The 24679-nt window shown below is 34.1% G+C and overlaps 2 protein-coding genes across 5 annotated transcripts; one reads left to right on the top strand and one right to left on the bottom strand.

Moving 5' to 3' along the window:
- The first annotated feature begins 5762 nt into the window (after positions 1 to 5762).
- LOC106061339 (uncharacterized) lies at positions 5763 to 11538 on the top strand. Its single transcript, XM_013219432.2, has 4 exons — positions 5763 to 6271; positions 6922 to 7040; positions 7201 to 7348; positions 7848 to 11538. The coding sequence occupies exons 1-4, from the start codon at positions 6181 to 6183 to the stop codon at positions 8117 to 8119; spliced, it is 630 nt and encodes a 209-aa protein (XP_013074886.2). The 5' UTR covers positions 5763 to 6180; the 3' UTR covers positions 8120 to 11538.
- Positions 9113 to 23347, bottom strand: LOC106061314 (stromal membrane-associated protein 1-like). Of its 4 annotated transcripts, none has more exons than XM_013219405.2 (14): positions 23108 to 23347; positions 22077 to 22210; positions 21847 to 21932; positions 21612 to 21702; positions 21151 to 21165; positions 19838 to 19912; positions 18823 to 18961; positions 18000 to 18029; positions 15515 to 15615; positions 14986 to 15124; positions 14600 to 14718; positions 14088 to 14174; positions 13825 to 13911; positions 9113 to 12406 (listed from the first exon to the last, which is right to left on the bottom strand). In XM_013219405.2, the coding sequence occupies exons 1-14, from the start codon at positions 23223 to 23225 to the stop codon at positions 12296 to 12298; spliced, it is 1332 nt and encodes a 443-aa protein (XP_013074859.1). In that variant the 5' UTR covers positions 23226 to 23347; the 3' UTR covers positions 9113 to 12295. The 4 variants fall into 4 exon arrangements, with proteins under 4 accessions (XP_013074859.1, XP_013074865.1, XP_013074877.1 ...); XM_013219411.2 differs by having other exon boundaries at positions 13825 to 13908; XM_013219423.2 differs by lacking the exon at positions 18000 to 18029.
- Positions 23348 to 24679: the final 1332 nt, after the last annotated feature.

Raw genomic sequence — 24679 nt, 5'->3', positions numbered from 1 at the left:
GTCTTCTTGGTAGGATTTTTATACCATTTTCGTGAATAGCGTCAGTCCGAGGGGGGGGGGGCATTTGTAAGCGAACAACAATTAAGGGATAGGCCCCTACAATCTACATAATAGGCATATTGTTTTGATAACCTTTTTGGCGCTCTGGCCCCACCCGCCCTCCTCTCAGTACGCCACTGTGTCTGTAAGATAAACTCCAAGTTTTCTTTCTTATTTTAATATTCCAGCGCGATTTAATCACAGTTCTCGCACGTTTTATCTTCAGTTTTGAAAGGACGTCTGTAATTTCTAAGAAGATAGAACTATAATCCTCCCAATTGTCGCGTATCATCGCTTTTTTTTTCTTTCTTCTCCTTGCTTTACATGAAGTTGACCTAGCCATGCACATGCTCACGTGCCCACTACTTGTGAACTTTACCCTTGCAGATTGTCACCAAAGAATACCGACCACGTCCTTCAAAACTGCATTCTCCCTCGAGAGGCCCGATTTAGATTTTAAAACACCCCTATGGAGAGCTACTGCGCAGTTCATCTCAGGAAAAAAAATCTCTCAGATATTGGACTAGTCTTCTCAACCCTCCAACATAGCAGTCTTTGCATCAGACTTTGGCCTTACCATAAACACAAAAAAGACTGAAGTCTCATAAGATAAGATAAGATCTGCCTGCTCCAGGTAAAGCCAACTCGGATCCAAGCATCAGGATAAATGAACATGATATAAATGCAGTGGATAGATTCGCCTATCTTGGCACTCTCCTGAAATGGAAAGATCGACAACGAAATCGAGCTGCGTATCGCCAAGGCCAATGCATCCTATGGCAGACTTTTTCAAATGTCTGGAACAAACGAGGTATCATCGCTAACACAAAGCTAGGGGTCTATCTAGCCGTCATCCTCCCTACATTGCTCTATGCCTCAGAAATGTGGACAGTATACAGAAAACATGCAAAAAAAAAAAAACTGAACCACTTCCACGTGACCTGTCTAAGAAAAATACTGAATGGCAAATGGCAAGAAAAAATACCAGATACTGAAGTCCTTCGAAGAGCGGGTTGGCATAGCATCTACACAATCCTGATGCTGTCCCAGCTGCGATGGGCAGGACATGTCTGCAGAATGGAAGACCGCCGCATCCCTAAACGACTCCTGTATGGCCAATAAAGGAAAGGAAAGCGCTCACAAGGTGGACTAAGAAAACGCTTAATTCAAAAATTCTCAGAAAGCCTTCAGCATGCACCCAGCCACCTGGGAGACAGAAGCACATGACAGAGCATCATGGAGTCACGCTGTGAAAACTGGCGAACTGAAGAAAAGAGAACAGCGTTGGCAGAAGAAAAACGCCAGAAATGAAAGGCAAGGCCAATGACACTAGTTCCAGCTGGAATAATCTGCCCAGTGTGCAGCCGAACATTCCGGGCAGACATAGGTCTCACCAGCCACACGAGGAGGCACAAAACCCCAGTGCAAAGCCCTCAGCCCCCCTGGATGACAAAAGTGGTCATCATCGAACTCGAACCACGATGGACGAAATATATACAGTATATATATGTGTATATATATATATATACAGTGCTTTTTTTGAAAAAAAAAAAAAAGGTGCCGGTACTCAGTGATTATATGCCAGTACTCAGTGATTGATTGCCTAAATTAATAATATACGTTAAAATACAAGAAAAGTAATTTTTTTCCCCACATTCAAAAACGTACCTATCTTTACCTGTTGGATCGTTGGGGCACCATGCAATATTCGTCAACCGCCTTTCTCCATTCCTCTCTGTCCTTTGCATTAGTTAGAGCCTTTTTCAATGGCAGGCCCGTCCATTCTTTTATGTTGTCCATCGCTTTCTCTGTCTGCCTCTTCTTTTTTTTCCTGGTACTATTCCCTGAAGGAAGGTCTTGGCGAGCCCCAAAGATCTTGGCCATAGGGCCTACATGCACTAAATGAGCTTCCAATGTTCTCACACTTCAAGGTGTGGCTGTGTCGCCCCTTTCTTTATTTCTTTCTTTAGTCGAGTTAAGTCTCTGATGAACACGCACGACTAGATGAACACATGGATACGTGTAGACTCTGTAGAGCGTTAAATAGCTTCTTCTTTGATAGAACGTCTCTAATTTATTACATAAAATAAGAATGCGGGGGATAAAACGCTAGGCTTACACATTAGCGCTTCCCAGACCGTTTGGCGTGGAGTTAATATGTTCGTCGGATTGGGTGGGGAGCACCACTAGTAAAAGATTGAGAAACACTGATGTAAATCAAGCCAATGTCCTTATAGGGCCTACTAAATTCTGACATGGTTACCATTTCGATTAACGTAGAAAATGTCTGGAACAATGGTTTAGCATTGTTCGCGCCGTAACTGTGACCATAAAACCGATAAAACAATGGGGCCGGCAATATGCTTAGCTATTATTACGCGAATTCGGGGGTGGAGGTAGTAAAATTGTGTTCTGGATTATTCTAATATTAAAACTATTAAAAGGTATTTTCAATCCTTTAAACGCCTCAGAGGCGCCCAAAGATCCAGAAATTCACCAGGATTCGAACCCGGGACCTCGGCACGGAAGCCAAGTGCTTTACCCCTCAGCCACTTGTTAATGCTACTCAAAAAGCATTGTCATTAATCGTACAACTCTTCCGTCTCCTCCACCCACCTGTGCTTCTAGAACAGTGATTCCCAAAGTGGTGTATATAGACCCCCAGTGGTCTACAAAGATTTCCAAGGGGTCTACGAGACAAAAAAGTTTGGGAACCACTGTGCTAGAACTTACTAGAAGGCATTTCTTCAGCTTTAAAAACCAGATAGGGCCTATAGTTTGGCGTTGGTTTGGAGACGCTTACAGTTAGCTCAACTATTTTTTTTATTTGTTAAGCCAATCTTTATGGTTATGAATTTGAAAGACATAAGGGCTAGATTTGTATGCGTAAATCAGAAGAGAGATGAAATATTAGCACCCCTTCAGTGAGAGTATGAAATTAAAAAAAAACTTTTTTATACAGCAACCATCAGCAGTCTAATTAACTTTGCCATCACCTGCAGGTATGGTAATTACTTCACTTGCACTATAAGACTTAGACTAAATAGACTAATTAAAAAAGCATCGTATATCACTCGAACACAGCTACGTCTCTTGAAGAGCTTTTCTATGAAAGATGCCTTTCCAAAACACTCACGATTCTTAAAGATAACCTTCACCCATTAAACCACTATTACATAAGATCTGAACGCAGTGGTCGTCTCCATTCCATTAGAACTAAACAGAAAGATTTAAAAACTCCTTCTTCCCACTGTCGGTCAGAATGTTACAAGATCAGCTGTCATCATCGAGAAGTTCATAGAAGTCTAATTCATAAAGCGCTGGTTGTGAGTGTGTAGGCCTATGTGTTTCGTATGTGAATGTTGTTCGTATTTGCATCTATAATGTTATTTTTACAGTAGTGACTATGATGTTGTCAATTTTTGTCAAACTGAATTTCCATTTGATTGGATCAATAAAAATTATCTTATCTTATCTTACATATATGCTTTTGGTGAGCTTCAATCCCTTTTACACACTTAGCGATTAACTAGCAACATAAGGCCTAGACCTATATTTCGTCCTATGGATAGACTGCTCACTGTTGCTGAAGGTGTATGTCCAACGGATGTGAAGGATTCTGCGTAGGTCGCTGCAATGTTAATTAAAAATTGCAGAAACTCATTTTCCTGGTGTCTCCGTGACACAATATTTCTCCTAAAAATGAAGAGTGTAGGAAAAATTAAATTAAGAAAGCGTGGGAATTGCCGATACCGAAGTATGAAATAGGCATCGGATGCAGTAGAGTCTGAGTAGAATATAAACGTTCGTAAGGAGATTGACAGTCGAAAGATCATTAGGTCACTCAGCAAGACGTTTTGAATCGGGCCTTTTTATTCACGAAAAAGACGTCAACAAAACGATAGTAAGGCTTATGTTCTTCTACTGAAATTCTACCATTTTGATGTTCCAAACACGGGTAAAATCTAGAATCGCGTTGACGAAACTTATTGAAATATATGACTTCTTCAAAATAATATAAAGTTGATTTTGTTCCAGATGCGAAAAAAAAAGTATGAAAGGTCGTTCTTAGAAGATGAATAAAACGACGTGACTTAATTTTAAATTTAAAAAAAATATTTAAAAAACTGCTTTTGGTATTCCATGGAGTGAACAACTCCGATTGACGGACTTGGACTTTGCTGATGATGTTGCACTACTCGGGGCTACAAATAAATGCATTCAAGAAATGACGGAGAGCCTAGACAGAGAGGCACCCAAAATTGGCCTCCGCATAAAGTTTTGGCATAAACTTGGATAAGACTAAAATTATGCGAGTGGGATATAAGGCAAAGGGTGTCTCCGTCAGACTTGGCGAGTCAAAGCTTGAAGAGCTGGACAAGTTCACGTACCTTGGCAGCATCATAACAAATGATGGAGATGCTTACCACGATGTAGCGTGCCGAATAGGAAAGGCAGGGAGTATTTTCCAAAGGCTGCAGCCTATTTGGACTAGCCAAGCCATTGGACTCGAGACAAAAATATACCTTCTCAACACAATCGTCATTCCAACTGCTACACATGCATGTGAGACATGGAAGCCATCTGTCAAAATTGAGAAAAGACTAAATGTGGCTCAACAGAGATGGCTGAGACGGATTTTGGGAGTCAGTTACACTGATCGGGTCTCAAACAAGGAAATCCTATGCCGAACTGGGAGTCGAACACTTAGTGAGGTTGTGACTGAGCGGCGCATGAGGTTTGCGGGACATGTTCTACGTCAAAATGAATTACGCACACCAAGAGTTGTGATAACATGGAAGACAAAACGAGGAAAGCGCAAACAGGGACGTCCTCGTATTACTTGGCGACACACCTTCATGGAGGACCTCAGAACAGTGGACACCAGGTGGGAGGAGGCTTCAGACATTGCCAGTGACAGATCTTTATGGAGACAGCTTGCCGCCCAATGCGCCGAACGGCGCGGGAGGACCTAAGTCTAAGTCTATATTTATAGGCCCTACTCAAATATGGATTTAGGCGACACGCGAATACAACAGATTTTGGTTCTTGTAAAAGAAAAAAAACACCTTGTACTCCCTTGACAGCATATTTAGTCCCCCCCCCCCTTTTTTTTTATGTTTGAGAAATGCTAAGATGTCTTGTCGGAACTTTTCACTTTAATTAGTAGGGCCAAAATAGATGATAGCCCTAAGTCCCGGTCTTCTCGACACTTCACGCGTAATATTTTCGGGCAATTAAAAAAATTAAAGACGCCTATACACTTATAAGGGTCTGGCATGCTTATTATCTTATCTTCTTATCTTATATGATAGAGACGTTACTTCAAAACGATAGCCAGCTTTTAACAGCTAATTTACCCTTACTACCCCCCAACACTTATTAATCGAAGACGGAATGGTGCACACATAGATATGGGTGCACATTAATCATATTAATCTTACTAGTATTCATAAGCAATTTTGGTTTGTTTCCTTTCATGGCAGCGTTTGATATATTTTTATATTTACTAGGAGCAAAAGGGAGTTGTTAATTGTTTGTTAAACTAAATAGATCTAGATTCTAGATCTAGACACATTAATTTATAATTAACATTGAATAATGTTGGCAAAAATTAATAGAAATAAGCATCGTGTGTATTTAGATAAAGTTTATATTTACTAATTTATATTTAGATTATAGATCTATATAGATTTAAATTCCATCAACAAATTAGTCAAAATTACAATGGGTAGATAACTCTAACAAAAAAAGTCTTTGCTAACCAGTGTATAACTGTTTTCTAGAGTCTAGACTAGATCTAGAATTCTAGATAGATCTATTATATTATTAGCATTTTGTAATTATGAATATCTACTATATCTAGAGACACTAGATCTAATCTAAACCTACTAGATTTTTACATCTTTTCTTTACTTTTGTCTGCTAGTTATATTTATATAGAGGGTCTAGAGTGACGAGTTAGTCTTCTTAGACTTAAAAATTAGGCTTAGGGCTTAGGACTAGAGTACTCAGTTAGTTAGTCAGTACTAGAGTCTGACTGAGTAGAGACTCTAGTTAACTCTAGTTCTAGTAGTAGAGGCTAGAGCAGTAGAGCTATTCTCAACTTAGACTTTAGAACTGCAGAGCCAGAGTGCCAAGATGACACTGACTGTAGAAGCAAATGAAGTTGTATGGAATGTAGACATGGAAGTCAATCTCTTCCATGCAATGAGAGGGCACAAACCTGCAGGTATGTTATTTTTTTGTATTATATAATCATCAAAATCAATAGTACCTTCGCTCAATAGTAGGCATATGCTGACAAGACTACATTACAAAAAAAAAATGTTCTGCTGGAGACCAGTGTAGACAGTATAGAAGTACTAATTACCATTTGACAGCTGCGCTGGGTTGGACACTTATCCTGCATTGGAGACGGCTATCTTCTTTGGTGAAATTAAAGGAGGTTGGTGTAACAGAGGTGCCTCCCATAAGCGCTAGATAAAGATCAACTCATTCGCCATTTCGCTGTCATTGTCATAGAGGAAAGTAGCTGGCAGTAGATGGCCTCTGAAAGAGACAGTTGGAGAGCTCTCACTAGGGCTGTGGGACACACATTTGAGATCCAAAGAAAAGCCCTTATTGAAGACAGGGACAGAAGAGGAAAAGAAAACTTAAACAGGCTGCTGGCAGATAACAAAATATGGGGAAATTATGCATGTCGCAACTGGGTTTGCATAGTCATGTGAAACACTGCTCTCATCCTTAATCTTCGGAATCAAAGAGATTGCCATTACTACATAAATTTAAAACTACATCATAGTAGATCTAGGTCATTGTAGGTTTTAATAAATTAAGTGTAAATGTTATAAAGATGTAATATTTTAAATTTATATCTAGGTGTTAATCGCCACTTTCAGATGTTGGCAATACATGAACGTCTGAGCTCATCTTGTAAAAAGATTACATCAGATGATGTCTGGGGTCATCTTTCCACATTATATGATCTACAAGCATTGGTATGTTAAATAACTTTGTCAGTTTAGCACATTAAATTTAGCACATTAAATCTGATTTTTTTTAAAGCAATCATAAGGGACGTGATGTCCCTGTGGTATATTTAAACGAAATGTAATGAAGTAAAAAAAAAAAAAGTTGAACTTAAATTGCTCTTTCTAGAATGAGTCAGAGATGTTGCCGTTTCCTAACAAACCTGGTGACTTTGACATTGTAGACAGTGAGTTTCAAGAATTATCAGAGAAAAGTTTTCCAAGGACATCCTATATCAATCTACCTACAGTTGCTGAAACACCTAAAGCAGCAGAAGGTAGGATATTAACATTAAGGGCTTTACTTGCATTTTGCAGTTATTGAAGAACAAGATTTATATGCTATGTCTTTTTCATGTGGGTATTTTAGAGTCTTGTACTTGGCACAAAGGAATAGACCCACTATTTTCTCTCACTTGCAAGTGGTCTTTCTCCTTCTAAGTCCCTTTTTTTTTTTCCCTTCATAACGCTACAGATTATCACCTGGGTCTTGACCATACCTATTAAGATAGGGTTTGGGCTTGTTTACATCATCTGATAATTAACACTCATGAATCTAGTGAGGTAAATACATTGAAGTAAAAATACACTAAAAGTCTTTTATTTGGAGTTAAACTTAACTACATTGGTGATACACACCATATGAAGATTTGTGTTCAAGTATTCCCATTCTTACTTTATTTGATTTTACTTGGTCCCAGAGTGCTTAACTATTACAAGATCTAATTGTGTAAATTACGTATCACTTTTTCTCTCTATCATACTTTTCATTTCTAGTTTCATCAAAAAGTACACCAAAAATTGTGAAAACAGAAACTAAACCAGAGACTAAAACCCCCAGTCACAAATCTGAATCTAGAGGAAGCACACCATCAGTGCGAGTTGAAAGCAAATCAAGTCCTGCCCCATTCAAGTCCTTACCACAAAGTGTCACACCTAGCACACCAAGCCAGGAGCCATCACCCAAACGTACGAAGAGAACTAGAAATGTGCCGTCTGCTAACAGCCCAGCCACACCAACTGAACCTTTAGCTAAACGGAGACGATAATATTGATCTATGTGTGTATATAGATCAGCAATTGTTAAATGTATATATTATTGGCATAAATACTATTTTCCTTTTGATTAAAAGATAGGAATGCATGAGATAAATTTATAACCATAATGAAAATAAACATACATATTAAATAAAACTGTCTAGCTACCTATCAAGAGGCTTAAGTTTTCTGAGCAGGTATAGGCAGAATAGAAACCTCCCACATACCCTTCTTCCAATGGTTAACAAAAGAGTTTGGGCCACAACATAATAATTGAACTATACAAAAACAATTAAAAAAAGAATTTTTCAACTTGTTTTTTAACTGAAACTATTGTCATAGAGTTAAAATTTCAATGATTTAATAACAACACATGACTGGAAAGGGGAAGGTCTATTGTCAATACTTGACATCTCTATTTTTAATGAAAACAAACATTATTCAGGGATAATGAACAAAAAAAAAAAAGAAAATCAGTAATACTGGTATATAGTAAAAATCACTTTTCTTAAATTTTTTTTTTATATTGTTGATATTACCCTAAAGAATTACTTTCTGAAGCATAGATAATGTTGATAAAAATATTTCTTATATTTCTTATTTTATAATATTTGATTTAGAAAATATGTTTCGCAGTTGAGTCTTTATAAAAAGTCAAGCTATATTCTGCACTCTTAAGACTTAATAACAAAATTCTATTCTAATTTTATTTGAAACGAGGCTCTAAACCAAAGCCTGCTACGTATGTATGTCAATTTTTGAAATAAAAATACAATTTACAAGTTCTAATTAATTTTTTCTTTGTTGGTAGTAATGTTTGTGCAATTACGTCTCTAAGTATTTCAGCAAATAATTTGTATTCATGCCTCAAGTAGCATAGTCTTATTCTTAAATATTTGTCTTTTTTTTTTCATTACTGTTTACATCTCCTATTAATTTTAATTTCAACTTATTTCTCATTGTGCTTTGAATATGTAGAAAAAAACAAAAGGACAAATCAACAATCCACAGAAAAACAAATTTATTACATTGTTTGTTACAAAAATCTTCAGAGACAAAACATATGCTGAACACAAAAAAAAACTATTAAAATCAATAGATGCACACTATTTGAAGCCTTCGGTGGATTTATCAATTGGTATCTCAACATAAGGATCAACTCATGTTGACTTCTACAACCACTTAACTGGCTGAAATACAACAATAGATCTAAGTTAGAAAGAAAAGGGGTGGGCATGAAAAGAAATGATAGTATAACAAACATTATGAAAGTGATTTGGTAACATTTGTGAAAATTGAGTTCTAGTCTATGGAACATTGGCACCACAATATTACTTATTTACAAAGTATTCAATAATACACTAAGATCTATTGTAGAAATTCGTTATAAAAATCTTTCCCTGATGAGCCTGGCCTAGTAACTTTACTGAATTTGAGATTTTCATAAAGATACCCCTCTTATCATTTTACAGTAAAATTGGGTCAAGTAGGTTAAATGTTTGGCTGGAATCTGAGTTCAGTGTGTGGTTAGATACCAACTTTTAGCTGAAAAAAAAGTAAGCTATAGCTTTTGGTTTCACAACATCCTTATTGTTCTCACAAACTGGTAAACTTAACACCACCAATCCAATGGACCTTCTGATCTCAAAGGGATACAATACTTGTATTACTTAAGACTAAAATCAATAGGATAAATATAATGCAACTTTATGTTTTCAAATGTCCTAAGATAAATTTGGATTGTTGAAATAAAAGTATGTTCTTGCTGTGATGCTGTTATTGGATTTAAAAAATCTTTTTTCTGTACACAAAGTTATGACTAAATATTAGTCTAAGTAAAGAAGCCCTAGTAAACTCACTAGTAGCCGACAGACAAGAATTTTCTTATAAAACTGTGTACTTTACTTTAAGACACTTATTAAACTTTATAAAAAGAAGTTCTCATCCCTTTGTGATGGATAAAGCTTGATGGATACATGAAGCGTCCTCTTAATGATGACCTTAGATGATTTGTGGAGCTAAGATTGTACATATTCCTAGCTATATAAAGTTAAAAGCACTTTCTTCTTTCATATTACTTAAATCTAACACTTTTGAAGACAAGTCTGTGTGTGTGTTTATAGTGCATTTCTACACATTCTTCTAGGTATAAAGGATATGTCCATAAATGTAGCAAACAACAAGGATTTGATAAACATCAACAATGCACAGCATGAAGAAACAAAACCACAAACCACAGGAAAGGAATCAAACAAAATAAATACTGAATAAAAGTATACATATTTATACAATTGTAATCATAGTGACAAGGGTTAAACTATAAATAAACCAAGGTGTTAACAACTCTAATGTGCAGACTTTCCTCAATGTATTTTACAAAGATCATGATGGTTTTTAGTTGTTGTTTTTTTTGACAGTCTAAGGTAAATATAAATAATAATTTATCTCTAAACATCTGCAAGTGCATATAATATTGAAAGTGAATTCGTATATATTATGTAGCTTAAAAATAAGAAATGTCTATTGTCAAGTCAATATTTATTTTAAAAAACAAACACCAAGAAAAAAAAATAGATTTCGACATTTTATTGAGTTATTAAACTGCCATTTGGATACTGGATCAAAATGAAGTGGGGCTACAACACAGTTATATACTGCCAGTGTAAAAATAAATAGCTCTAGTTGATAGGAGCCTACAGTTACAAAAACACCAAGACTAATTCAACTCTAAGGTAACATAGCATCATGCAAATTAGTATAGTAGTCAGTTAATAAGCCTTAGGAAAATAACTTTTCCCCCACAGAAATTATCGTAAGTCTGAGTATTAAAAATACAGTGTATGTATGTTGCAATTTGCATACAATTCAATTTAATAATAAAGGGTAGACAAGTTCACAATTAAATATTCTCAGCTATTTTTTTTTTTATGAATATGCATGCTATATTAGTGAAAGAATGCCAAATCTGAATAGAGTGCCCATACTTTGGTTAATTTTAGATGATTGTAAAATAAGTATTATGAAAAATTACAACTCAGAAAACCCAAGATAAAAACATTCTTACCCATTAAAAAAAAATGAGGATGATGCAATAATTTTTGAACTAAAAAACATGTATCAAATATATGTGTGAAAAGAAACATATGTATATTATGTCAGTACTAGCATCTTATGTAATTCAATTTCATAACAATACAAGTTTAACAAAAATGTCTATCTTTTTTTTTAACATAAAATATACAATATGATAAATAAGTCCAGGTAATTACATATAGATATATCAAGTTATTTGTTGTTGTTTTTTTACAATTTGAAAGAAAATTGGCGGTCCAGACTTCTTAGAATGCTGTGACACGTGTTTAAAAAAAAAAAGGAACAAATTCACCTGTGTACATTTTGTGTTTTCAAAGGTTGCTTGTGTGAAATAAAATGAAAACAAACAAAAAAGAACCGGTACTTAAGAGAAAGAAAAAAAAAGCTAGTGGAATGTCTAGATTCAATTATAAACATTGAATAAAAAGTACCAGTGCTTAAAGTTTGGACAGTGCTATGACACAAGAACACAATATAATGTTTTACTCTTCTGAAAGTAAAAGTGTTTTGACTTAAATAAAAAAAAAAAAATTAATTTAATACACATGTGCAACTTAACGAAATAGTCAGGAAATCTCTAGAAGTATAGTAATACCTGGCAGCAAGGGCTCTACTTTTTTTTCTTTAGTAGTATTGTCATGGTGAAAAACAGTAATTTATTTCTTTAAACACTAAGCTTAACCCTCTCTGACAAAACGTTTTTACCATTTTTTAACGTCTGTACACCAACTTCTACAGATTACCCAAATATCTCATGCATCCAGCTTGTAAAAACAGTACATTCAACATATATATATGGTACACTAATATACATTGTTATTTTCACCTAAAGGGACACTTTCACCCCACCCAGCCATACAGATTAAAACATACTGTAAGTTTTTACAAAACAACTTCATGCCCTTTTCATTTTCAATGTATAGCTTGTTACCAAATTTCTAGAATTTCCAATTTTCTAAACAATTTTTGTTGTCGTTGTTTTAATCAGAAAGAAGTGCTATCAATAAAAAGTAATTATATCATAAGCTGTCCCCGATTTAAAAAAAAAGATATTGTTTAAAATGCTTGGAGTACAGTGTCCTTGATTATGAAATTTACTGCCATAGGTTGGTTGATAGAGTCTGTCCTGAGCTAGGCTTCCCCCAGCCTGTAGTGCTTTGTGCTGTCTGTGGGTTTAATTGGAGAGTTGACATCTGCTGCTGCATCTGGGTATATGTAGAACAAAAAAACAAAACCTGTTAATTGCAAGTCAGATCCTTACTTATTATAATAGCTCACTAATACTGAAATTATAAATATAAGATAATTTGTTCCACATAGTGTCACATTTCTCAGGTAAACCCTGAAATTAAATCCCTAAATTTTTTTATTTTTTTTATAAGCCTTGAAAGTTAATGTAAGAGAGCTTATTTTTTTTCAAATTAAATTTGATTAAGAAACAGTTGAACAAGTGTAATTTATATTTCACATACCAGTACACACACAAACTGTAATAGCCTATTCTATCTTATTTGAAAATGTTTGTATGTCTATGCATACAAATTGACCATTAAGCTTTTAAAACAAATTGAAAGACCATAAGTAGCTACATATTTTTTTATATTCTTGCTTATCACAGTTGCATTGTCTTGTATTGTTTTTGTATCAATCGTTTCTTGCAATGATTAGAAGCATTTAAGGGAATAAGAGAAAAAGAGCCAAAAACAGAAATTCAAATGGTTTTGACATGCATAAATATCTGAACCAAGAGGAATTTGGAAAATTAACAACTTTACAATGTATTACCTCTACAAACATTACTGCCCCATATTAGAAACATTCAAAATGTATACCTTTTGTTAAATAATTATTCTTTTTCTTTTACTGTGTCTGTATTAGAGTGAAATTTAATAAGGTTTTAAAGTAAAGTTCCCCTTTCAGACCTAGTAATCTATGGGGCAGATGATGTAAAGGTCACCTATTTCTGTGGCCCATGGTTAATGAGGTTGTCATGTGGCAGCACAGCAAACAACCGCCTTTACTTTTCCCCATCTAATGTCAGGTACCCATTAGAGCTGGGTGGACTCAAAAGGTGTCCTGGAGATCCCGAAAGTAAAAATCCCAGTCATCTCCAGGATTCTTCTTCTTCAACTGTCAGGTAGAGTTGAGCCTTCGGTTCTTGGAACTCTAGGCAAGCAAAAGTGAACAAGAGCTCCATCTCACCGGCCTGAATGACGGGTGGGTCAGACTCGCGGCAAGAGACCGTGTACACTAAGACCCCTGCCATTTTCCTTTTTTATACTAGGCTAACTATGCGGGACACGCCATTTATGTAACGGCCCCTTGAGGAACAGCGCCTGGATTTTGACAAGGCTGTGGGAGCTTTTTTTTACTCTCGCACCCCCAGGGGAGGCTTGTTTTGCTACCCTTTAGCCTAATCGTTTCCACCCGGGCGCAACTATGAGGCAGGGTAGCATGCCCAGGCTCCAGGATTCAAACTGGGGACCCCCGGTTTGGAAGACAAGTGCTTTACCACTCAGCCACCACGCCTCCTATATAAGGTTGCGCTAGGGATAATTTGCTTGAACTCTACACATTCGACATAAAAAATGTGAAATGTTAATAACTAAAGTTGATCATCCACCTGTTGGAACTGAAGCTGCTGTATCTGCTGTGGTGTGTACATGCCTGGGTTGCCTCCCATCATTGGGGAACTGTACATGGGCATCTGCTGAGGATATACAATTATATACTAGATTCAAATTAAATTGTAAAATATTGAAATTCTGCTTAACATATGAAAAAAAAAGAAAAGGTTCAATCCTATTTTCATACAATAAGAACCTTTTCTGATAATGATTTTTAGTTGTGTATGTACAAGAGCTAAACAATTATATTATGGCTTACTTGAGCTAAAGGGGATGGATTGACCATAACTGGAGATGGTCGAATCATCGCCTGCTGTCGTATATTAGCTGGCTGTCCCATCATACCCTTTTGGTTAAAAAATAATAATGAAAAATTTGAAGTAAGTTTCTGAAGGCAACTTGGTTGATAAAATAAAAAAATAAAAAAATTTAATTAACAATTCAAATTGCTTTTGCTATTTGTAAATATGAAGAACTTATAAATAACTATTGCTTTTGTATTTTATACATAAGTACTAGTCTTCTAAATACAAAACAATATTTTTTAGATGCATCTTAATTCCTAGTTGAAGAATATATAAAACATTTAAATTAAAAGATTTTAAAATGCCATTCTATGCATTTCTTAGAGTTCACTTAGTGCAGGCTATGACAATGTCGAGAAAACTGCATCAAAAAGAAAACTTTTAAAGAATGCTGCCTGAAATGAAAAATACTAAACTAACTAAGTTTCAGAACGTTGTGTGCAAACAAAATTAAACAATTGTTTACCATTCCTGGCCCCAACATTGCTGGCGTCTGTCCCATCAACACGTTTGGTCCCATCATTTGCTGGGGTTGATTGACCATGCCAGGGTACATCTGTTGCTGGGGAGGCATGTAGACCCCACCTGCTCAGGATAAAAAAAAACAACAATAACAATATTTTAATGAGAAACATTTTGTGAGTTAAATAATCTCATCATTCTTATTATATTGACAAGTGATCTATGAGATCTATTTGGTTGAAAAGGAAATTTGGGTGTTAATATGGCAAGTGGTCAAGGCATACATTCAATGAATCCATTGCAGAGCCAAATAAAATTGACATAGTTATGAAAAAGATACATTTCAAGGTTTAAAAAAAAATAAGCTGAATAAAAACTTATGAAACCAACCTGGAATACCATACATTTGTGCCTGCGGAGTCGGTGCCCCACCAAAAAGCGCCATAATAGAATCTTTGGTTGTTGCTTTCTTGTCACTGCTACCAGAGTTCTGGTCTTCACCAAACAAGCTGCCATCCATCTGACCATTCTGATATCAAAACAAATTGCTAGCTCAATAATTGTTTTGTACAGACACATTCTAATTTACTTAAAAAAAACAACACAACTTTTCAAGTTGTTTAGTAATAAATCTGATGATATTGTATGAGTCTTAAAGAAATGTTAGGGTGTTAATAATTTGTTTCTGCAGTTTGAAACTATACAAAACTTAATAGTTATACTTTTTATTTGTTTTCTAAAAGTTTTCTAAAAGTGTCTAGACTCATTTAACAATTAATATATATTAGTGAAGAAACAAAATCTGATTAACTTATATCTGCACTACCCAGAAAGCCAAACCCATTTTTTTAAAATATTAGCTCAACAAAAAGTTCTAGCCAACACAAGCTAACAACTACAACTTCACACACTCACTTACCATCAAGTCACTATTGGGGGGAGCCTGTGCAGGTCCACTGTCTCCACCAAACAAATCAAGAAGTTCATTGCTGCCAGAGACAGGTGGGGGGGCAGCTGCTTCTGCAATATGTATAGAAAACAAAAACATGCTGGTCATGTGACATCAAAAGTTTTATTGTGCTATCTTAATTCCTTTGCCGGTCTGTGAGTCTTAAAGAAAGATGCTAACAAGATACAAATTCATTCATGAACTATAGTGTATAAATGAAATCATTTTTTTTAACCCAACATCAAAACGGAAAAAACTTTAAAAAAAATAAAAAAGTCATTACGACACCTCTCATTGTTTCTGAGGACAAACAGTTAAGTATTTAACTACTTTGACAACATTAGTATTGTTAATATGTATTCATCAGAGATCATTCCCCTCCCTGCTGCCCGTACTCTCCCCCCACCCCCTGGAGGTTAGGACAGGACCTAATAATCTTCAATTTTGAAGGAATGTCTGAAACATGTAAACCAAACAATACAAATTGTGATTTGTTATATAGTTTCTGTTTCTTCACTACTTCACCATAGATCTGCCCCCCCCTCCCCCCTTTTGAAGTTTTTAGTGTTCTCTTCACTTCACCACAGATCTGCCCCTCTCTCCCTTAAGATTTTAAGGTGAAGGTTGGAAATTCAACAATAGTGTAACTTATTTTTGCCATAAAATTACAAATTTGGTCAGTAAATAAAAGTAACAAGACTTAGGTTTTAAAACTTATTCAAAAATAATTTCCACAAGTAGGTTATGATTTTTTTTTTCTACTTTACAACACAATGGAGGCCATCGGAGGTACCAATTTCTGTATAGGTAAGTTAGGTCATGTAGATAAAATTTTCTATCACTGAAGCTTATTTACTAATTAATATGTACAGCAGATAAATGAAGTAATATAGAAATGATAAACATAAGGAAAAAAGCCCATTGAGAAAGTCAGAGGAGCCTGAAAAAAGAAAAAAGGTGGAAATAAGGATCTAACTAAAAATAGGATTACAAATTGATTAGTAAAATATACGTAACATGCAATAGTTCTAGACAAAGTCTTTTAGAGCCCACCATTTTTCTTAGACATTGTTAAACTTCTAAGAAATAAAGCCAATTCAATCAATGTATCTAAGCTGTTAATACTTAAATATTAATACAGATAAAAATAATGTTTTGTTACGTAATGTAAGATGCACAGAAAATTTACAAAGGGTTATATCTTGATGATACAAGAAATAATTGAGAATGGTTCTGAATTGGGTCCAAGGGATAACAATGGCTTGAGAATCGAAAGAGTTTGGATTATCATCAGCTTATACAAAAATACAAAAAGTGAAGACAGAAAAGTTATAGCCAGAAACTATGCAGAGTATGAGAACAAAGCAAAACCAAACCAAGAAAAGCAAACAAAAAAAAAACCCAACAAACTACTCATTGAGGAGTTTAAATAAGGAACAATGGTTCATAGTGCTTTGTTACATCTCAGTTAAACATGATTTAACTAACGGACACAACCAAAGGAGCATTGACAATGATTAATATTGACTTATTTTATTGTAAACATTTTTATGAACTAAACATATTGGATGTTAACTTATAGGGGTCAGCAAGCTAGCTCAGCAACAAATTTAAAGTATCAAGTAACTACTCATTTAGTTCATTGTTTGAGTGATACATCTCTACAAATTTACTTCAATCATGGACATCTTTAGTATTTGAAACCATAGTTGCTGGTTCAAGGATAATAAAAGCTCACTGAAATCAATATATTAGAATTACGTTTTCTTTCAAAGCTAAAATGTCCATTTCTCCTCTTCATGACCAGATTCAAGTGCATTAGAAAAATGTAAAAGAAAATAAATCAACTGAAAGCTGAGTCAAGTTCCCCCCCCCCCCACAACAAATACAAATTAGTTTTTTTTTTACAATTAGTAATAGGTTCATACATGTGTGCAAGCACAATAAGATTCTATTAAGTACAGCACTTTTATGAATATTAGTTATTAATGTACTCAGCACCAACACTTGAAATATCAATTGAACACACATTTATATAAACTGTGTACATGAGAGTAATGTCTAGTTACACAGCTCCAGTTTCTGTTTAACAAAGAACGTAATCAATGTTTATCAATCAATGGCTTTGAACTGCTTTCATGAACGAAGAATCAATTACAGGTTGAAAAAAAAAAGGTAAAATGAAGGTGAGCTATTGAAAAAAAAAATGTAATGATTATATACAGGTATAAGGGACAGCATAGAAATTCAGACATTATACTTTCATAGATTCTTTATCTACTTGATCAAGAGAAAAAGTTAAAATGTAACTTTTGATTTATTCATAAGATAATTATTAAAGAGAGATGTGAGCATATAAAGAATAGAAAGAGCAGCTTTAATATGCTTCAACCCACTTGTTAAAAAGAAAAAGAATGCACCCAGTTAATATTCCCGTGCAAAAAGCAAAACTTACTCGTAGCATTTGGCAATCCGTAACCTATATCTAGAAAGTTTTAAAAATCAACACAAAAGTTAATAATTTTTTTTTGGGTGGGTTCATCCATCTTTTTTTTTAATGCAAGAAAGAACAAAGAACATTCCTAAAACTTGCTGTTGGTCCTGAAATTTGATTTATAAACAATCATGAATTGGCTATAGAGTCTGAGATTCAGCATCAGTAATATTCAAGTATAGAGATTTCTACTTGAAGAATTACAAAGGAGGGGCTACATGGCATCCTATCTAGCTTTCATCTGTAAGACCATACAGCCAGTTTCACATAATCAGAGTGTGCAATGATGGATTTAGTTTAAATAGTGTAGAAGGTTCATAAATGAAAACACAGCAGATAAATTAATGACTAAATTAAATGTATAATCCAATCAGGACAATAGTTTCTTTAAAATGCAATATAATGTACTTATTAAGTGGTAGAATATAATTTAGTTTTAATAATTCAAAGAAATTAGTATATTTAGACTAGAAATACATCTGAGCTGAACTCCATTTAGATAACACCTTCCAGAAAGGTCTACAATAAACTTGTGATACCATCATACATGTTCTAATTTTCTATATTATTCTATAAATATCTGCTTTGTCTCACTATGACTATTGGCAAAAAGTGTTGAGAAAAACACAATTTTTTAAATTTTAAATATGTACCTAGTGACACAACTCCTGGTTTGAAGAAAACAGAAACTATTACAAAGGTGCCTAAAGACCAAGATGTATCATAGCTCTTTAAGAGTGGCACAATTGCAAGTTTCTAATGACCCAGACAGCTTTTTACTCACCTAGTCCTAACAAATCATTTGATGCAACACTAGACACTGGCTCAGGCTTGGCTACCAATGGTTTAACTGGTTCAGGTTTGGGAGGCTGGTTTACTTTATTGGAATCTCCTGCTGGTGCTGATACGCCCAGTTTGTTAAGCTAAAAGTAGAGAAAACATCCATATAAACCTTAGCATCTGCTAATGATGTGAGCATTGAAAATTATTCTATTCATTTAAATATTGAAATGGTGTTTTGTACATCTTTTACTACTCTTTAGATCAAATAGATTTGCATAGTTTCACTCTTTATTTAACACTTTTAATACAAAAAAATAAACAATCTATCCAAGTTATATAAAATCAGATAATTGCCATCTCTACTAAAAACGTTTCTTATTCTATTACATTAGCCATATCATATCAAAATGTATTCTAAAAGTACATTACAACATTTTACAAATATTAGTTCTTTTCACTGCCTCTTACACTAAAAAAAATACCTCCTCTTTCAGACATTGCGACCTATGGGGGCGGATGATGTAAAGTCATCTATTAGCCATATCATATCAAAATGTATTCTAAAAGTACATTACAACATTTTACAAATATTAGTTCTTTTCACTGCCTCTTACACTAAAAAAAATACCTCCTCTTTCAGACATTGCAATCTATGGGGGCAGATGATGTAAAGTCATCTATTTCTATGGCAAATAGTTAAACTGGGTGTCATGTGGCCAGGACAATGACCAACTGCCATTACTTTTGTCAAATGTATGTCAGGTACCATTTAGTGGTGGTTGGACTCAGGGGTGAAAAAACAAAATCCAAAATTAAGTTTTTGAAAAAGTCTTCACCAGGATTAGAACACATGACCCTTCATATTGGAAACCAAGTATTTTACCCCTCTGACATGACATACTTTTACAATAAAGTACAGAAAAAAAATGTTAATAGGAACAGAGCCAATCAAGAATAACCATTCATATTAAGTCAGCCAAGGGTCTAACATTCAGAAACAAAAAAGTTTTACATACATTGGTAATTGGCAGCGGAGTCGCTATGGGCTTTGTTTTGACTTTCTTTTTATCTCCTTTTGAATCATCTAACCACTGAAAGAGGAACAAAAAAACATTTCAATAAATGAATCCCTGACTGCCAATACATTGGTGTACACTAATCCCTTGGTATAAATCATGTTTAATTTTTAATACTTAAATTTACTTTCCATTGAAAACAATGATAATTCAAATTTCAACCAAGATATATGTTTTTTTATAGGAAAAAAAACACACACAAAAAAACAACAACAACATGCATTTTATTAATACATGCATCATAATTACCTAAACAAAAACAGGACTATGCATGTATATAGATTTGAAGCATTCAGACACAACAGTACAATATTATAAAGTAAATATTGTATGATTTTTAAATAAATATAGTGAAAAAATTGTTAATGAAGCATCTTTGGACTACATTTGTTAGTAAAGAAACAACATTTAAGACTCAGTGACTCTATTGGCATGAAATATAGGAAAGGTATTCTTTATCAATAGACCAAACTACAACACAAGATTCCTACATTAGTTTCAAGAAAAAAAAAAAGGAATAAAAAAAATCCCTTGTGCCTGTGTTAATAAATATATATATAAAAAAAAAATGGAAATATCAAATCCTTATGTTTTGTAGTACCCATTAATACAGAATTCATTATAGCAATTAATTTTTTTTTTTTCTCGTTCCAGAACCTTGAATATTTGTCAATGGGGACAATTGAATGCATCATTTTCAACACCCTTTTCATAATAAAGTAGAACTACAGTGAAGCATTACATTCAGGAGCATTATTCTATCAAGGAAGATTATTTACAGCAACTTGTATAGCATTTGCAAACTCTTATTACTCATAATGGTCTAATCTATGGTCTAATTGTAATTTCAATATTACATTTTATTGATATAAGCATAAAAAAACTTTCCCAGGTAAGAAAAAAAAATACTTAAAACAACAGTGCACAAAAAAAAAAAAAAAAAAAAAAAAAAGATCATAAATTAAGAAGACAGCAGCCCAGTCACCAAAACACATACATGATTTTTAATAAAAGAAAAAAAAAAGTGAGTAAACTAATTTCTTTTCCTTACAATTAAATGTAACAATTTTTCAAAATGATTCATAATATTTAAAAGATATATAAAAGAAAAAAAAAAAAAAGAAAAGAAATTTTCAGAATGTAATAGCTTTATAAACACATTTTTTTTAAAGATCTACCATTGAAGCATATTTTGCCAAAGACCTTAAGAAAATAAATGTCTAACAATGTAAGAAATCAGTTGTATAACTTACCGAAGAACCTACCAACTGAGAAAGTCAAATATTGTAAGTCAGAATTTAAAACACTCTACTGATATTATTTTTTTCAGTAAATCCTTTAAAAATACAGAAGCTTTGAATAAATAAAATATTCGTCTTACACTACTCATTTTATTCTGCTTAATCTTAATAACTGTTATCATAAAAAGAATTTTGTCTATAGACTGTATTGGAAACAAATACTATCAAGATTCTCAGAGTTACATAGATACTCAGTATATGAATATAATGGCATACTACACCTTGTATACATAGCATAAGAAATTCATTGTAGATGAATTAAAACCATCTTGACTTATCAGACATTTTGTTAATTTTTCTCTTAAAAAATATAGTTAATGTAACAACAAACTGCAAATAAGTCAAAATCAACTTCAATGCTCAAAACTGTTCACAAAATATTTTCTTTGAAAATGACTTAAAAATATGCTTACCTCTTTAGGAACTTTGGGTTGTGGGGGTACCCATTCTTGTGCTATATATTTTTTCTGTTCATATTTGGATCTTATAAATGCCTCTAGAGCTCTAAATGTTTAGTCAAAGATTTCTCTCAAATATTGGTGTAATATTCATCACATACCAAATAACCAGTATCTTTTAAAAATGAAAAAAAAAAACAACATCTAGAGTATAGATCTGAAACCAAGTTAACCGTTCAGTAAAGGATACGAATCTGTCTGAGGTCTACGGAAGCCATCTGGAATATTAGCTTCATACACAGCCCTAGCTCTGCTGTTTCCCATTTCTTGCATCATCTAAACCAAATGGTAAAATCAATTTTTAACCATATCTGCACAAAAATCTTCTTTTCAAAAATAAAATAAAATGTTTAGCTTTTAAATAAAAAAACACTTATCCACCACAACTTAACAGTACAGTAACATATTTCAATGACTCACAGAAACTTGTTCAGGTGTCCATGTATCTAAGTTGACAGATTTAACTTTAGAGATGTGAACACCTAAGTTCCTATGAATGCCAGCACATCGAATGCAAAGAAAAATTCCTAGATTCCATGATGCCCACCTAGGTCCTAGAAAAGAGAACAAATGTATTTATTTTTCAAGTAATTACTCTTCAACAAAACGTCAAATAAATTGGTCACATTTATTTATAGACAGTTGGGGAACTAAGATTTAACTACCACTAAGAGGTGGATGGGTGCCTGGCTGTGTGGTATGCACTCTAAACTGTCATTAGCTTGTCTTGATGGTCCCGAGTTTGAACCCTGCCCACTGCCATCCCCTGTTGTTCTGCAGCAGGTTTGGGCTAGGTTGTAATTACCTTCAAATCTGATGGTACAAAACATGTAAAACATTTGACAAACAAACAAGAGGTAGTGTGCGCGACGTGTGGCAATGAGTCAGTAGAAGACCAATATGATAATATGACCAATAACAGATTACATCCACAATGAACTTATGTCTCTCTCTCTCTCTGAGACAGTCCCACCCCCATAGCATAGATTTCACAGTTGATAAAGAGATGACAATAAATCTTATAGTTTTATAGTGTCTATATAAGTAGAGTAGCAATAGTATCTAGAAAACCTTGTTAAATTCTAAGTTGTTTAATATTAAGTTCATCACAAGAGACATGAAAATGAAGAGTCTTCAAGAGAATCATAGACTTGTCTTAGATTAGTTAGATTAGATTATTAGAACGTCTTAGACTAAGAGTCCTCTCTAGATGTTTAGTTTATGACTAGGCCTGGGGAGTAGCTAGTAAAGTAGCCTTAGTCGCTTAGTACTAGTAGGGAAGAGGTTTGAGTCTGGTGACACTTGGTGGACTTGTCACAGTGTACAGCTTGTGACACTATTGGACAGTGATAAGTGATTAAGTGAAAGTGGCTGAAAGTAAAGTAAAGCCTAAAGTTAAAGAAACTTAGTCTGACTTAGAACTAAGAAAGGCAAAGCAGGCAGGGCCCTACCTTTCGCATCACAGTCGACACAATATTTATTGTCCTCATCTTTTAAAAGGGCTGATAGAATGGCCTGAAACTTTTCCTGCTGTTCTTTTGCTTTTTCCTTTTCTTTAAAAGATGACATTTTTAATTTATAATTGTGTTAGATCTTGATAATTTTTTTTCTGGTATAATTTTAATAGATTTAGTAAACAGTATATCATCTACGATGGGCAGGCATACAGGGGAAGTAACTCGTGAATCACTTCCGTTTTTTTATTTCCCATATTTTTATTTTTATTTCTAAGCCTGCTTACGTGTGCAGTCATATGTTCACTGACCTAGGTAGATTTAGGCCTAAACAACAACAACACAAAGATGAACGGTTCTCAAAACCAAAAGTAATGGTAAATCGAAAATAGATGTATCATTATTATCACTGAATTCTCTGAATAAGAGATCTAAATCTATAAGCTTACCAAACAAGAGCTAACATAGTGAAACATCTTTTTAACTTTAGGGGAAAAAAAGAAGGTTGATAAAGGGAGATGCCAAAAGTAGGTAGAAGGCAAAAAGAAGAGGAAATTTAGCATATAGAATAGATCAACTTAATAGATCTAGTTGATATAGAGGAATTTTAAAAAGTCAAAAGGCTATTAATTTTTAGGTACCAAGTTTAACCCATAAAGGTAGCAGATCTATATTTTAATATTCCCAAAATATCCTTTGTTGCTTAAAAAAAGATCATAAAGGACAATGGTTCTGACGGTTCTGTGATTCTGATGTATGGTAGTGAAAAAAAAAACAAACAACTATGGCTACACATTAATTTTTCAATAAAAATTACTTTCAGTTTCGTATTAATCTATGTTTTAAAAATGTTGATCTAATTTTCATTTTCCATTTATGGCGTCTATGTTGTCATAGAGTATATGGAAATTTGTGGATAAAACTTGAAAAATAAGTCTGCATATGTTATTATGTAGGAATGGTGACAAAAGTAGTAAGGAATTTCTTTAAATGTTTCAAATTAGCCTACGCTTATTTAATTGAACTAAGGAAATACCCAATGACACATTGATCTGGAAAGACATAGGCATTGTCCTCGGTCAGACTGATGTGCTTCTTGGTCATGGCGACATTCTTATGTCCTAGCCATGGAATCGAGATGTTATGGAAGGATCATAGGTATGACAATAATGACATACACAGACTGACTGCATCACTAATGAGGAAATTCAAAACAGGATCACAATGGCTATCGGGCCACTGTCAAAAAGCGCTAACTTAAACAGCATGGCCATATTAAGATGTCCACAGTGCTTGGAGAGACCTTCCTGCAGGGAACAGTACCAGGGAAAGAGAGGCAGACAGAGAAAGTAATAGAAAGATAAAAAAAATGGACTGGCCTGTCATTGAAAGACTCTCTAAGACAGGAACAGAGAAAGATGTTTGACAGATCAACAGACTAAAAAGGGATAGATGAAGGAAGACATTACCTGTATATATATCAGTTGCAAATTTATACCTAGTATTACTCATGATACTGTACCTTTAGTTAGATGTATGAGAAGAAATTATGATAAAACAAATTTGGTA

This window comes from Biomphalaria glabrata, chromosome 5 (assembly GCF_947242115.1).
Source record: "Biomphalaria glabrata chromosome 5, xgBioGlab47.1, whole genome shotgun sequence".
NCBI lineage: Eukaryota > Metazoa > Mollusca > Gastropoda > Planorbidae > Biomphalaria > Biomphalaria glabrata.
The sequence above is the reverse complement of the archived record's forward strand: the minus strand, read 5'-3'. Positions and strand labels throughout refer to the sequence as shown.